The sequence below is a fragment of the Falco cherrug genome, chromosome 4, assembly GCF_023634085.1.
Source record: "Falco cherrug isolate bFalChe1 chromosome 4, bFalChe1.pri, whole genome shotgun sequence".
In the NCBI taxonomy this organism is placed as follows: Eukaryota; Metazoa; Chordata; class Aves; order Falconiformes; family Falconidae; genus Falco; species Falco cherrug.
Window position 1 is genome coordinate 111256828 of NC_073700.1, and position 16377 is coordinate 111273204.

At 40.7% G+C, this 16377-nt stretch overlaps 1 protein-coding gene across 1 annotated transcript; it reads right to left on the reverse strand.

The window, feature by feature from the left end:
• Positions 1 to 1117: 1117 nt before the first annotated feature.
• FAM221A (family with sequence similarity 221 member A) lies at positions 1118 to 12294 on the reverse strand. The gene is made up of 7 exons (XM_055710146.1): positions 12147 to 12294; positions 10359 to 10532; positions 9701 to 9891; positions 7213 to 7419; positions 6269 to 6379; positions 5524 to 5612; positions 1118 to 3797 (listed from the first exon to the last, which is right to left on the reverse strand). The coding sequence occupies exons 1-7, from the start codon at positions 12200 to 12202 to the stop codon at positions 3741 to 3743; spliced, it is 885 nt and encodes a 294-aa protein (XP_055566121.1). The 5' UTR covers positions 12203 to 12294; the 3' UTR covers positions 1118 to 3740.
• Positions 12295 to 16377: the final 4083 nt, after the last annotated feature.

Here is a 16377-nt window from a genome sequence, read left to right on the forward strand (position 1 = left end):
AGCTTTGGTCTCATATACGGTGTATTCACAATTTTGCTTAATAGAAGGAAAACTGATGAAGCTGTCGGTGAGGAGTGGGCGCCAGCGTTACACCGGCAACGGGCCGAGCCTGGGCTTTCCTGAAGGAGCACACGGGTCCGGGCCCAGGCAGGGCCCAGCAGCACAGGTACAGCAAATGTAAAATTAGAGCTAAAACCAGCGTAAAGCAAATAATGATTCACACTACCAGAAGACAAACGCTAAGGGCTCCAAAGCAAGAACAGGCTTCAAGACAGAAGTAGTATGTTCTGCTACCAAAAAAAAAAAACAAACGGGTACACCTATGCAAGGTCTTTTAGACTGGAAAACTTTTGTTGTTGTTTTCAATTATATTTGTGCTGAGAAAAAAAGACTATCACTACCCGCAGAGTTGTCTCTTTTTGTTAGGCCACATGGCTACGACAAAACTACACTAGAGACCTCAGGGACACACAGACACAAGACCGCAAAGCATTTAACATGCACAACAAGCTGTAAAGGCACTGACAACTTGACAAAGTAATTCACCACGGCTGCCCTTACCGGCTGCGAATTCGCACATCACATCCCCCTTCCTCCCAGGCCTGAGGCAGGCAGGCAGGCACGTTTCATCTTTAGCCTCAGAAAGGCACGGAAGGGGAAGGAGAGCCCCTTGCCCTCCACTCAGGGTCACTGACCCATCTCTATCATAAATAGCCAAGGTACACCTAAGCCTTTTCATAGAATGATTAAAACTAGGGAAAAAATGCTGCTCTACACTCTAGGAGTGTTATAATAATGGCAAAATACTGATTTGAAAGCCAGCTATTTTTAAAATTAGAAGTGCTTAAGCATTGCCTAAGACCTACGCAATCAGGCTTTAACAGCTTAGAGCACTCATGTGTATGACAGCAAACCATTTCCCCTGCGCCAGATTCCCTGGATTGCACTCAGAAACAGTTAATGCACCTAGCTGAACGACAGCTGAACGCCCACAAATAACTCATCCAGAAGAACCAATAACTTACCTGTCCCATGATACTATGTTCAAAGTTAACAACTGCTCTCAGGAAAACAAACCATCAACAAGTACAGGTTAAAATGACCTCTTTAATGACCACTGTTAATGGCAAACATACTAGCATTTGGTCTCCGCTTTTACCTTTACACAAATGTTCTTTTTTCATAAAAGTACAAAGAGATTTATCAATAGAATTGGAGGTTGCAATTTTGATCCTACAAAATTATGATTATTTCTTTTAGCATAAAAGTAAGAGTAATTCCAGTTAAGTCCAAATTTAAGATGTGACATCAGTGTCCAGTTTTCACAGCCAGCAACATTGTGAGATATATTGTAACTGGTTTTTCATGTATATGTACAAATAAAAATGCTACAAAAAAGTACTACATGAATACCGAGAAGTCAAAAGTATATCTTCTATTAAGGAAAATTAGGTTTTTTTACTTGGACATCATCAACATGGGTGAAAAGTGGTCACAAGCCCTTAAGCAATATTTAATGCAGTTGATATTTTTATGATCCCACCTGTTTTCCAACTAAAAAGAAATACCATGAAATAAATATATTAACTTTTTTTGTATCACCTAGGTGGAAATGTTAAATAAGCTTAAACTCAGAATAATTTTTTTAAAAATTGACTTATAAAACCAGTTCACGATGATCAAAGTACAAGTTAGTAAGACTACATTTGGCAAAGCAAACATTTAAAACTGGCAAGTATTTTTAACTCAAAATGTCATTAAATGCACAATATGTTATTTCCTAAAAGTGAAAGTTATCAGTACAAAAAGAAACAGAAAATACAGGGTTTTTTGTAACTAGTAAAACCTCTGTCTATAAGAGTATTTTGCTGTGAAAAACTTACATCTCTGAAATACACACATACATTTCTGGAACTGTATTGCCCAACGGGTATAGCCATGAGGATAAATATGAAAGACAAATAAACTTTCACTACAGAGAGATTATTACAAGCTTAGAAAACTGAAATAGGAACATTTTTACTATAATTTTTTAACAATGTTATTTACATTTGTTTCTTGTAATTCTGTTGTGAAATCCCCACTTATTTATGAGACTAAGCAGAGGATCTGTAGAAATGATTGCTTCTGGACCAGAAGAGGGAGCTCACGTTAATTTTTTTATTTATTAAATTAAAGCAGTATGTAAGAGCATAGAATTTAAAGGTAAAGTACTTTTAAAACATTCATTAGACACTTTGATATATTATGCATTTAAATTAAAGTAACAGATTACAACCTCTCTGACTGGCATCTGTAGTAATGGCAGTACAGGTCAGAGTTAAGGTAAATGGCCTCTTTCAATCTTTGAATTTGGGCAACAGACCCATCTCTTTCTCACTGGGGTTCCAGCCGTCTCCATCAGCCACTGTATGACCTGCACGCGCTCCCAAGAACTCTCCTACCCTCTCACAGCTGATACCTAAACAAAAAAGCGTATTGCCCTGCACCAAACGCTTTCAGCCTTACCCCTTCTGCTAAGCTGGCACATAGAAGCATTCTCCCTGATGGGAATGAAGAGCTTTGTAAGCTTCTCCCAGCTCTTGCTATAAAGACTCAGTACACACATACCGCCTGAAAAGTCTTCAATCCAAGAGATGCCTTCAAGCATTTTTAAGGACAAACTGCCTTATACCTCTCTGTTTTCAAAGGGCACTCACAAAGCCAGCTCAGGCTCTGCTTTTGCCTCCTAAACTGCAGCCTCTGCCAGTTATTCTGTACCAAGTTCTTGCTCTTTGCAGACTTAAACCACCACACAAAGTTATCAAATTTTAAATTTCCCTGTCCACTACCTTTAATACAACATTATGCTACCACAGCTGTGATTATGGACAAAGAATACAAAAGCACATTTCCCTTCTTGAGGGACTCTGTGTTGGATTAGACATGATGAAAGAGAATCTCTTGGATAAATAAGTTTGTATTACACACTATATAATTATTTGTTTACATGCAATAAATACCATATCCATTTCCACTTAATGTTTTCAGAAATTTAGTGTAATAGAATCATTGTTATGTACAGTATCAACAAACGGAATCGGGAGAATGGTACCGCCAGAGAAATCTGGGATAGAGTACACAAGCAGCATGCCTTCGAAGTAGCTAGTGAGGAGCTACGTGTGGAAACGGGGTTTACAAGCGTACAAAATATCACATGTAAAAACATTTATACAATAGCAAGAAGAGAGCCTAGAGAAGCATGAAAGAAGAAGGGTATGTTTGAGTTTCATGTAAAGGCAGTGAAACCAACAGACAGAAAAAGAAAAGATTTAAAGTAAAGACTAAAATGTCAGTATTAACAGAACAAATCCCACCAAGCAAAAATCCATTAATGAGTTCTAAGGACAAATAATAAAAGTCTAAGAATAAGATATATTTTTCTTTGCCCTTACACAATGTAATACTTAAATACATGGTTATTCTCTCAGATCTTAAATAAGAGTTCTGTAAGTCTCTAAATATGATTTTGCGTTCTCAAAGGAGTATCTGTTAACAATTCTGGAGATTAGAAACACACTGATTAAAGCATCAATTTTATTAGAAGATAACTAAAAAATAAAAAATAATAATTTCAGCAATAGAACAAAACAACAGAATAAAGAAATGCAGAAATACAAGTATGTAGGTAGGCACAGTGAAAAATACTTTCAATACAACGATTAACACGGTGCCATATAATAAATGTTTATTTATTAATCTCATGGCTTCTTTGATGGCCCAGGACTTTTCCGTTTAGCAGCCTTCTCCTTTTTCAGCTGTAACAAAGAAAGACACCAACAATGGTTCAAACATTAATTTGCAAGTCAGCTACCAATGTGATATTAAATCTCTACATCCAGTCCCAAATTTTCCAGAGTAATACATGCAGTGGGGAGAGCTACAGATTATTACCAGCCCAACCTAGCGTTGCTTACTTTTGCATCATAGGGCATAGGAGCACTTCCAGAACCCTACAGCTCCTCCCCTATTCAAACCAGGGTTGCCTTTATCTCTGATAACGGCAATCTAGGTATCTATGTATCCCTCAAGGCCAACACGCCTCACAAATGGTCATGGGTTTATCTTTATGTCAATTGAAGGTAAAGAACTTTTATTACAGACATGTAACAGACACAGACTAACCAGCATGCACAAAATCAGATAGGGAGTTTGCTGCTGAGGTAGATGCTAAACAGCCATCTCAGTGTCTTTCCCTCATACAATTTTTTTCTACAAAGTAGGCTCTTACAGCATGGTATGATTTACCAACACATATACATTTAACTCTGCCATTTTGCAGTAAGACTATTAATCCAAACAAATATATCTGTTGGTTTTAGAAGCAACAGTTGTTCTCAAGTATTGTTACATCAGTGAATGAAATTCTATTTAGAGCAATTATATAAAAAGGATGCACAGACTTTTGCATCTCATCTAACGTAAGAGATCATGTTGCTACCAACAATGCAAGGGAAAATAAAATAGTATTTTTAACATGCTTTTTTCCCCCCATAAAATAGTGTCAGAAGGAAGCAAGGTCCCAGTCCTGATTTGGATGTCTACAAATGAACTCTCTGCTAAGCAATCCTGTTGTTGGTCTACACAAGAACTCATTTTCAAACATTTTTCCATACGGGCAGGCTTGACATTTTTATCTGACATTCCTACTACCTTTTGCAAAGAAATCAAAATCCTGGGGGAAAAAAGAAATGCAGCAATTTGGATTTGAAAGTAACATATTTTCTCTTATAAACTGATACTACATTTGTAACATCCTACCATATTTTGTGATAGTTTCCAAAATAAAGAATTTAAAATTTCATAAAGCTAGAACAGCTTTCTCATTAACAAACACCTGGCTGCAAGCAGCAAATATAACAGCAGTTAAGATTTTGGAATTTAATTATGCAACATTGCCTTACAAAAGAATTCATAAACAGTCACGACATACTTCCAGCCAGGATGGTGGAACTAAGAAGCTAATGCAGTGAAAGAATAGGTATTTAAACATCTAAGTAACCTACACCACAGGGCATTTAAATTTAAGATAGTCAGTGGGGTGGAGGAGGCACCTGTAAGGGGGTGATTCAGATCATCTAAGACAGACACACCAGATTTAGCCCAACTACTCAGACACTCATAAGGAAAAGAACATAATAAAAGTTTTATAAACAAGGTAGCAAACAAACATTCCTAAATGTCACAGGAGACCTTCTGTGAATCTTCTTGTTTCTTTTTCTCGCATGTAAAATATTTTGGTTTTTTGTAATCGTGAGTTACTTCAATAAAAATCTGCCCAGTTAAGGTAAATACCATCCCAGACATGACTGACCTCTGAAGTCCTGTGATAGCTCATAATTGTATTTCAAACTTTAAGAAGCTAGTGATTTTTCAGACAGAAATTATACAATGCATTTATATGCCATTTAAATCATACATGTATCTTTTTTAGACATCCTCTTGTGAAAATATATTTGAATTAAGATAAATGTAGTAACTTGCCCGTTCTTGATAACGTTTTTCAAAGTAAGCCATGTCATCATCTTCTGAATGCTTTCCATGAGAAACTTGCCTTGTGGCACCAGAATCACCTGGGGGGGGGGAGGGAAACACCACCAAACTTTTTTCATTAATGATACTTGCTACTCCATTACTTATGTTTTACATTTGGCAAAACACATCTAAAATAAGAACCCACCTTTACAGGCAAGTAACAAAGCCCAGCAATTGGGATCAAAGAGTAACCTCCTCAGTCCAGGCTAGCAGCTATTATAAATAGTCTTGGAGGAGTTCAACAGTTACATTAATTCCTAAATTCTTACAACTAAATAAGGGGCATAAAATAAGCATAACTGATCCATAATTCCATGCAGAAAAGACTTTCTGACAGAAAGCAGTTTCGCAGGATTGTGCTGACCATGTACAATCCATTCAGATATGATGAGCTTCTAGTAGGAATTGAAAATTTAAAAAACTAATCCAATGAGTGACACCATTAATGAAGACGATACCAAAAGCTAGAAAAAGTTAAAAAGCACATCATGAGCAAAACCAACAAGCAGTAACAAAACAGTTATTCTAAGCACTTCAAGTACATGAATGTTGTACTAACTTTTCACATAACAAGGCTTCAATACTAATTTTAACCTTGATTTTAGCCCTAGGCATGCTTCAACTCATAAACAAAGCTGATTAATTTTATATTAAATACTTTTTGTAAATCAGTATTATACTACTAATATAGCACCTGCTATCTGTGAGGTGGTTTGAGCAGAACTAGAAGGTCCCTCAAATGCTTTTAGAAATGGATGATCCATGCTGGTAACGGGGGATTCTAAAAGTTCAGCAGAAGGAGCCCCTGTGGGAAAAGAAGTTGAATGAAAACAAAAAAATAACTTCACAAGATGTATTAAGAATATACATGATGAAGTCAAAACAAGGCTACAGGTTCATATCCACAACACTCAGTGCAGACCCCAGAAACTTGAGCTAATAAAAGTGTTAGAGAGGATGGCTTCAAAAGAAATTAAAAGCTTTGTTTCTTTAATTACTACAGCTATGATATAGTTTCTAAACTTCAGACAAATCCAGGAAACCAGCCCAGAATTTAAAAAAGAAATAATGAGTACATGGCAATAATAAATAAAACAGTATTTCAGGACAAAGAGTGTCCATTACTAAACAACACAAAAACACAGAGCAGCAGAGGCATCAAGGCCAACTAACATGCCTGTCAAAAATAAAGTTCTACAAATTACCTCCTTTTTTTTTTTTTTTTATGCTGAACAGCTACTAACCTTTGAGTTTGGGAAAAAAAAATGGGCAGTATTAGGCTGAAGGATTAACATAAATATAACATGGAAGTATTAAGAGAAAAAAACCCAGAAGTTACAGAGTTCTTTCTAAAAGATATGCTCCAATTCAACCAGAAGCTACTGGGCTGAACACCAGAATTGTTGACAAAGAGTTTTAGTATCAATTCACTACAGGATGTTGGACAAGATGGTCACAGTGATCTCTCTGCACCTAAGGACTGCTGGGGGGTGGGGTGGAGGGGGAATCTGTCTTAAGTCCTACCTACTGCTATTGATCCAGCTCGCTTTTGAACTTCGAAAATCTGTGTTGAATTACTACTTTTCAAAACTACTTAGTTGGAGAATTAAAATTTCACCTCAGGTCAGCTGCACTTACCTATTCCACTGTCATCAAGTCTCAGGTAGCCTTCTGCTAGTGAACTAAAACCAGTCAGTCCTCCCACAGCAGCATAAGGAACATCCTGCCCCACGGGCCTCCTTTGGGCTAAGCGCTCTTGTTTAGTTTCCACGACTGTTTCATGAGCATATGTTGGCTGACCACATGCACAGGTAAAGCAACTATGAAAGCCCGAACACTTGGAACCTAATTAACAAACAAATAACATTAATGAGTGAGATGATAATGGAATTTAGAATCATATAGGTTGGAAAAGACCTTTGAGATCATCAGGTCCAACCATTAACCCAGGACTGTCAAGTCCATCACTAAACTATGTCCCTAAGCAAAATATATACCTCATTGCAGACAAAACAGTGCTTCCCTAAACTGATCTTCTCAAAATCTCAAGTTCCTTCACTGCAAAAGCATCCAGCTGTATGAAAATGCTGTATAAAACACGAGAAAGGATGAATGTGGGGGTTAGATCATAGGGGTTGCCCAGTCTCAGGGTCTCATTAAGTCACGTTTTGAGTACCTCCAAGAATGGAGATTCCACCTCTCTGAGCAGCCTGGACCAATGTTGGTCCTCTCTTAGAACAGACATTTCTTTCCTAGTATCTAATTGGATTTCCTATGTTGCAACTTGTGTCCATTGCCATTAGCAACACCCTCCTCTATCTCTCCCCTAATAAAAAAGAAAAATAAAAACCCCGTATCTATTACTGGGTAACAAAGGCAACCTGCCAGCATTTTGGCAGTATTACTTCCAAAGGCGTGCAGCACATGTCAACGCTGCATGGCCAGAAAACTTCAAATCACAATTTATGGTACAAATAACAATTTAAATGTCTTTTACAAGTAGCAAAATTATCTTGGTAGTAAATAGAGGCCGCAGCAACAGCAAAATGGGTTCTACATAAGAGTACCATTAGACCGACTTTCAGGGGTTTTTTTAAGCTTACATAGCCACAAGATGTAATTCAAATAGTTATACAAATGGCATGTGGCATTCAGAAACACAGAGAGGTGATGTATCTTCCCTAGCTACAGCCAAGACTCTCATCAAAGCCCTGCTGGAGCAATGATGTGGACAAGAAATTGAGGAATTGATTTTGCAAATGTTTCATTACACAAATTACTCTGCTTCCAACTCCCAGTTACAGTCCATTTTGCAGAGCCCCAAGAAAGATTTTTTTTAAGTCTTGTGTAATATGTTCAAGGATTGTGTTCTTGGAAATGTTAAAGGCTTTTTCATATAATTTTGGGCACTTCATAATAACAAAGCTCTTACTCTGTCTTTAGATACAGAATAAAGTATATAGACTATACAAAGTGCAACAGCAGTATTTTTTCAATTATAATTTATCTATCACATTACATTTATACAGCACTGGGCTAGACTAATAAGAGTACACTAAAACAACACAAGTTCAAAATAGAAGTCTCGGTACTTCTCTGTGTGATCTGTAAAGCCCTCAGAAGTGTCTGTATTTTTGAGGAACGCTAGAAAAAGTGCATAATGTAAACGGTTATTAAAAACACTCTCTTCTCAGGATTCAGTCTGAATTGCCCAATTGCACATTTAAGAATTCCACACTACTTTGAGCAAATCCTTGAAAAGCTGTCATATAAATATTTCATGTTTTATTCTGTGGGATATGATTCTCATCCAGCAAAAGCTGTTTATGGTTTTTCCTACACAAATTAGACAAACTTCACAAAAGAAATTCACTAAACTCTATGAAGAGCCACCTCCAGGTACGAAACTGTAGAAAAAAAAAATCTTGTTTATGTAATTTGAGGTTGCAAGCTATAACATCTTTATGCACTTTTTTTTTATCCTCTATGGTTAATAATTACCGCTGTTCCATTACAATAAACTCGAACAACTGAAGCAAAAAGCTTCCTCTTAATGCCTTCTCAAACCTTTTACTTGAAACTCCATTCCATTTGCATTTCTTGACTCACACTCTGTATGCTTGGCAACTGCTTTGTTAGCCTGCTAACAATAGTACTATCTGGGAACAGAGCGCTAATTCTTATTGAGTCCAGAAAAAGATAGAAAAATACATTAACGTTATATTCAACCGGGCAATAGAGGAATGAAGATCATCACCTCTCTCTCTCAAACTACCAATTTCATGTAGAAGAGTCACGTGCACGCAGCACTGGAAGGGACAAACCGCACATGGGGTGCTCTCATACTGCCTGACTTCAGGCTGCTGTCTCCATATGCACCTAACCAAATAATTCAAAAACTTACGCTCCTTCACAGGACTTGGGGAAGCTAAGGATGTTGTTTTAAACCCTCCCGTGCAAAAGGCAATGTCTTCCTTCCCATTTCCCATCCTTCCGCAAGGACCAAAATACGCATTAGTGACAAGTGTAGCACATACCTAATACTTTGGGGAGAATACAGATCCCTAACATGCTGGTCCTGTGAAGTTTCCTAGCAAAGAATGCTGCGAGCACATCAGTAACTTACAGGAGTTACATGAAAATCCACGTGCTGCACTGTGCTGATCAGCAAAATGTTTACATCTACAACGGATGGGCTGCGTGCCATTTAGAGGGACATAGTGATAGGACTGGCACAGGCAACGGCTCACTCTACAAGGCACACAAATAGGACGGTCTTTGGGAATCACTTCATAGTCCGTTCTGTGTTGTTTGTACCTAGAACAGGCAAAACCAGTAACTCTTATAACCTTGCTAGTATTTATCAGAAAACTGAAAGTCTTATAATTTATCTTACAAGTTCTGTTTTGTGTTATCTTATAATCATATTCATTACTGGTAATTGTTAATTTTCAATTAAATGCATAATATCAGGTGCCTTTACATCCATTCATTACTAAATATCACAGATCCTTATGTTTCATTTTGACAGCACTATCAGAATCAATCTGGTCTACTCAGAGGAACTCGTGGCTCAAAGCTGAATTTATTGAAGACTACAAAATCATTTTGGTCTCAAAAAATGTACTAAGATTTAGATTTAAGAACAGTTCTTATGACTTAAACCCTAATTTTCTCAGCCCTTAAATTAATTTCCTTATACCATTCTGTGATGTATCTGGAAACATTCTACATTTTCCTGATTTAAAAAAATATGACAGTGCAAAAAAAGAAAAGATGCCTACCGGTGAGTACAAAAGCACAGCGTCTCTGGCCCCACAAGCTTACAGTCCATGCCAGTTGGTGATCTCCAGCTCACATACAACCTGTTCTGTAACCGAACTGGTAATACTTTTCTTTTGTACTCCTCGTATTCCTCAGGGGTAAAGAGCTTTCCTCCATCATCACCACCCACAATTCTGTAAACATGTAATAACATAATAAAAGAAACCCCCCAAAAAAAGAAAATGAGGACAATAAAAGTAGGTTTCTCAAGGTATTTTTTCAAATGTGTAACAACACTTCTGTTATAAATGCAGAAAAAGGTAATCTAATACTTCAAAATACTGTTCTAGTGATATACATTTAACAGATCTATTACCTGATCTTTAATGAAATTTTTTGAATGCTGCTCTTTTCAAAAATCTGCTCTGACAGACTGAAAATCAAGTGTTGTAAAAGAGAAGGAAAAAATGAATAAAGCAAACTACCAAGCTCCTTTTCATACAGCAGAAAAAGCAATGGGCATCAAGGGTTGTGTAACCAGCCAGCACTGCCGCAGACTCCTCGCATGACCTCTGGCAAGTCATTTCACCCATCTACACCTAACTGTACTGCAGACTTCTATCAAGTTACCTAATCTTAGCCTACCGTAAGATTATTTAACTGCAAATAGATAACCACACTGCCATCAAAGTAATAAACAATACAGCCAAGCTGTCTTCTAATTTGAAGAAGACTAAGCCAGATTCTGTACATAAAGCTGACCGCAGCTGTGCCCCACACCTCAGGCAGGCAGGTTTAAATTCAAGGTCATTGAATAGCCAGAACTCTGGAGCAGTGTCCAAATTCTGCATTTATGGAGACAACTGAAGACACTTAAGTAAAAATCTGTATGATACAATTTAGACTTAATTGCAGCACTTAACTATGCTGAAGGTCAGTTTATTAAAGTCTGTAAATATTTCAGTCGTTATTTGTTGGATGGACTAAAACATACCTCAGAAGCGCTTCTTTGTGAAATATCCTGTGAATTTGTAGGTTGCCAGTACCATACAGCACCAGTATAACGTGTCAACAGTCACTGTCATTTGCACGTCAATCCAGCCGACACGCTGAAGCAGTGCATAACTACATATGTAAGAAATACCACTGTGCCTACCTCCTGCGTCCTCCTCAGGGTTTTCCTAAGCTAAATTAGGACCCCATCTCAGTATAACGACCGAGTTCATGGTTATTTTTTTGCTCAACTCTTCAGGAGGAGCAACAACAAGATTAGCAAAGACACACGCGAGTCTAAGGACACGCGTTTATACGCTGTAAAACTTGGTTTACGACGTGCAAAAGTCTGTGCTCCCTGGCAGGGCGGTACAGCTGACACGTCACCCCCCCACGCCACACCAGGGACACGCTGCCAGGCCGGCAGGTGCGCAGGCCCCGACGGGCCAGGCGAGGCGAGGCGAGCCCAGGCTTCCCCGGCAGGCAGCGCCTGCCAGCCGCCGCACACGGGCGAGGCGCGCTGGGCTGGTCCGGTCACCGGCCACCGCGGCTGCCCCTGGCGAGGCGATGCCGCCCCCCCCACCGAGGGCCGCTCGGGCACCGGGCGCAGGCCGGCAACGCGCTTCCGACTTCGCCAGCAAATGGCGGGGGTGGGGGCGTGTGGCACCACGAAGCCGCAGCAGACCCCGAAGAGGCGGCTCCGGGAGCGCGGGGTGCGATCCCACCTCCTCGCCAGGGCGCGGGGAAGGGAAAGGCCCCCGCCACCCCCTCCCCCCTCCGCGGCGACGGCGGGCGAGGCGCGGGGCTCCGCTCACCGCCGGTACTCCGCGTACTGCTCCAAGGCCGCAGCCTCCACCCGCAGCCGCTCCATGCCCAGCCCCGCCGCCGGCAGGGCTTCTGCAGCGCCGTGCGGGGCCGGCGGGAGGCGGGCGGGGCGGCTGCGCGTCCGCAGCGGCACGTAGCGCAGCGGCACAGCGGGGACGCGCCCGCGGAACGTGCCCGCAGCTGCGAGGCCGCGGCAGCACCGTGCGCGGCGGCCACGGCGACCGGTCACGCACCCCCCACCCGGCACGGCCCGGCACGGCCCCCCCAAGCCCTCCCGCCTGCCCCCGCACCCGCGCTGACCCCAGCTGCTGCTGCTGCTCCCGGCCCCCCCCGAACCTCAGGCCACCGCGGGCGCGGTGGGGAGCCGAGGGGCGGCTGTGGGCGCGTACCCCGTTCCTTGGCGCACGTCCATTACCAAACACATGCTGTGTCCAGTGCTGAAGACAAAAGGCGGCCAACCTGGGGAAACACTTGTAACCAAAGGTGGTTCTTCCACGGCACGTCCCAGTTCCTCTGCCGGTGCCGCAAACGATGCCACCAGGTTGGAACAGCTCCCCTGGCGTGGGTGCAGCTGTAGTAAAGAGACCACAGGCTGCTTTCTGACACTTGATATTGTATGAATTCACTTTAGGATAGAGTAAGCCTTGTAGTTAAAATATAATGAATATAAAAAATTATCCTAATGAAACTAGTAGTTGCACAACAGAAGCTGCTATGAAATTCTCTGTACAGCCCTGTGCCAAGGCTAAGAACTTATATTTACTCAAAGAATGTAGGTATAGTCATTAGGTCATGTAACCATAGTCTGAAAGAAATAATTAGTGAAATAACTGATGAAAGGAGTCTGTTTCTCTCTTTAACTTTCTCTAACAAGGGGCCTGTTTATAAGTTGTCTAGAGGGAGCGACTAAAAGAAACAAGAAGAAACAGATGGTCAACAAGGACATAAACTAGCTCAGACCCATAAGAACACTGCAAACTTGCAAGATCATCACATACCAGGCAAAAGGTGAAAAGTACACCATGAGGAAGACCTACGGCCTTCCTCCCAAAGACCCCTGCCCACAATTCTTGGAGGAATATGCACAAGCGCAAAGGACTGATAAGCTAATTAACATACAAAGCAAGAGTAGGCGGGATTAGGTAATGAATATGTATATGTATTAACTGAATATTTGTTGTTTTATTGTATAAATATAAGATAATTCGTTACTTTAAACATGCATGTTAGGCAGAAGGATCCCCCGTGCATCCAGTGCTGCCAATAAACGATACTCAGTCACTAAGAAATTTTGACTTCGTTCTTTAAATCATACTGCACTGTGTAAACAGTCTGCTTCCTCTCGATAAAAGCAAGGTGGTGGGTGACTGCACAGGTGAGCAAAAGCTCTAGTAGGTTTGTCTTAGCTTTGGGAAATCGGTATTTAAATCATGCTCTGCATGCCAGCATAAGCTACAAGCCCTCAGACTGTCAAAGTGAGGCCCAAGAGAGCAGGATTTTTCATCAATGAAATGACAGGCACCTGTCAAAACAGGTACAGCAATTCAAGGAAATCTCTGGGTTGTTTTGCACTGGACAAGCCACCAGCAGCGAAGCAGAAGATGAAAAGAAGCATCACAAGGGCCAAAGCAGCGTTCTCTCCTCCCAGAAAGATGAAACAACAGGAGACTTGTGGGTTTCCAGCAGTATCTGAATAAGGTGATAGGGCACATGGTCTGGGCATTTGTCCCGTATGAGAAATTTCAGCAGTGCAGGCAGCACCACGATACAACACACATGTTGTGTCACACCGAGGTCTGAACACAAACAGGTTCCTCTTAAAGGCAGAAAAGATGGGAGCAAGCTGTCACTGCATCTTCAAGGAAGCTGGTGGAGGAAAATAAAACCTCACACAAAAAGTCAGGATTGTTTCTCCAGGGAAAAGAAAAATTTTCCTGTGACCAAAACTTCCAAAGAGAAGCAGATGGGGGAAAGGGGACCTTGAAAACAGGACAAGAAGCTCTGCAGGCAGGGACCTGGAACGTACTGAGGAACACACTACTGCACAGGAGCTGCACAAAACTGAAGATCTTTGAGATACTTTATCTGTGTGCACATTTCCCTGGTGCCAGAGATCCCTGCACTGCCAACAAAGTTGGGGGGAGCTCTGGCAAGCTTTGTTCACACAGAGCTCCCACATCATGGGTTGATATACCTCATCTGTGCAAGATCTTTGTTAAAAACAGTCCTCAGATACAGTTTGGGTTTGGAGAGCAGAGCCAGGTTTCTGAACAAGGCAGCTTTTGGCAAGGGCTGCCAATGTTCGTCTATACTGTACTTCAGTATCAGATTACCTGTGAGCAGTCGGCGAGAAGGTATTGGGACTAGGGAAACCAAAAGTAATTTTTTGCGGGGGACCTGTCTTATGAATTACCTCACATCTTAAGAATTGAGGATTTATTCCTGGATTTGATCACAGCAAGTGTTTTCTGCAATAGAGACAGGGTTCATCTTACTAGCACCCCAGCATCTGCTTAGATCCAAATTTGTGCTCATAGACTTGAGAACAGATAGAAAAGGTGAAAGACTTTGTAATTGAGCAATTGAGTTCTTAGCTAATAAAGGTATTTAAAGCACTCGCTGTTTTACTGTTACAGCATGAGTACTGGAATACATTTTAGGTTCAGAAAACCCTCTCCTGTCTCTCATCCCTTCTAAGACATTGTTAATGGACATCCAAAATAAAATTCATTGAAGACTGAGTCAAACCAGATTTTCCATGGAAACTATCGAATAATTTTAAATAGCAGGAATAAAAAAAAAAAAAAAGAAGGCTTTCTGCTACTGTAAAGAGGCCATGCCACAAGGTAAGTAAAAGGAACAGAGATCCAGATGGCATGTTTTACCTCCTATGGCTGTGATGTAGCATACGGATGCTGCTGGCCCAAGATCTCCGAACACACCAAAGTGGGTTGAACATATGGACACTCACTAACAGTACAGTTCTGTGAGACCTAAGGTGCTGCCTACACATCAAAGGCAACAGCTTAATGCTACGTAGGGTGTTGACAGTCTCCCTCAACACCCTCTGTTAACAATAAAATGTGTGACCCGTAAAGGGTCTTTTAAAGCCCTTTCTGACAAGTGCTTTAAAATTCATCTCAGTGAAATACCTATGTAAATTGCAGATAGCCAATTTATTAATGCAAGAATAAATAATTTAGAAATAACTGTTTTAATATTTTAGACCTCAAGTCATCATTTTGAAGTAGTAGTCAGTTATTCTACCTCCATGCATTTGGTCAATGAATATCTCTGATCAACTATTCTGAAAACAAGAAGAATTGGTGTAAGGAATAATGGAATCAGTTTCCATCAAATTGTTTCCTCCTCCACGTTTGTTATCAATATTCTGATATACTTAAAGGCAAATGCAAGCAGTACTCACTTATTATAAACTGTGACCATACATTATGCTACAATAAAAATTAGTTTACTGATTATTACCCCTAGTTTATAGACATTTAAAAGTGTCAGCATGTTTCTCTTCAGTTTTGCTTTCAGAGAAACAGAACATGATTAGACATCTACTGAACAAGTTGATGAATGAATGCCACAGGGAACATGTAAGCTCATATGCAAGCAAGGGTCAATTAATAATGAAAGGTTTTTGCTGGAGGTACTCACAAACCTAGCTGGGAAATCTGCAGCAATTAAGATCACTTACAGATAAGATAACTCAGTACCATGTGATTCCGCTGGTAAGTGATGCAATTTCATGTACACAAGTAATGTGACATTTTTTTCTTTCACTTGTGCATTTGTATCTGTTTAAAAATATCATTTAGGTTTTTAAAACGAAGCCCAAGTGTGCATCATCCCAGAGTGGAAAATTCGCAGGCTTGCTGTGTTGAAAATACAGAGTGACCATGAGTCTGCAGAAAACTGTTCCACTGGGTGAGCACGAACGTGAATTAAGCAGCATGCTTCTCTTGTACCAGGCTCAAACAAAGGCAGGAGCTGAGGAACTTGCTTATCTGGCCAAAGCACAGAACAGGCATGGAGATTTACAGCTGAACATTCGGCACGTGCCAGGCCCGGCTATCAGAGCCACTGAGGGACCTCTCGAGTGAGGTGCAGGCCATAGGACCCGATGCTGCTTCAGTGCAGCTAGAGGAGCAACCACTGAAGCCGCATAGAAGAGTAACCATGCCCCTATACCAAACGCTGGCCTCAAACACA

Excerpts from the sequence above, each read along its gene's own strand:
- FAM221A (XM_055710146.1), bottom strand. The coding sequence starts at position 12,202 with ATGGAGCGGCTGCGGGTGGAGGCTGCGGCCTTGGAGCAGTACGCGGAG. Across the intron at positions 10,533-12,146 it reads CAGTACGCGGAGTACCGGCG|AATTGTGGGTGGTGATGATG; the intron begins GTGAGCGGAGCC and ends ACATGTTTACAG. Across the intron at positions 6,380-7,212 it reads ACTTGATGACAGTGGAATAG|GGGCTCCTTCTGCTGAACTT; the intron begins GTAAGTGCAGCT and ends CTTTTCCCACAG.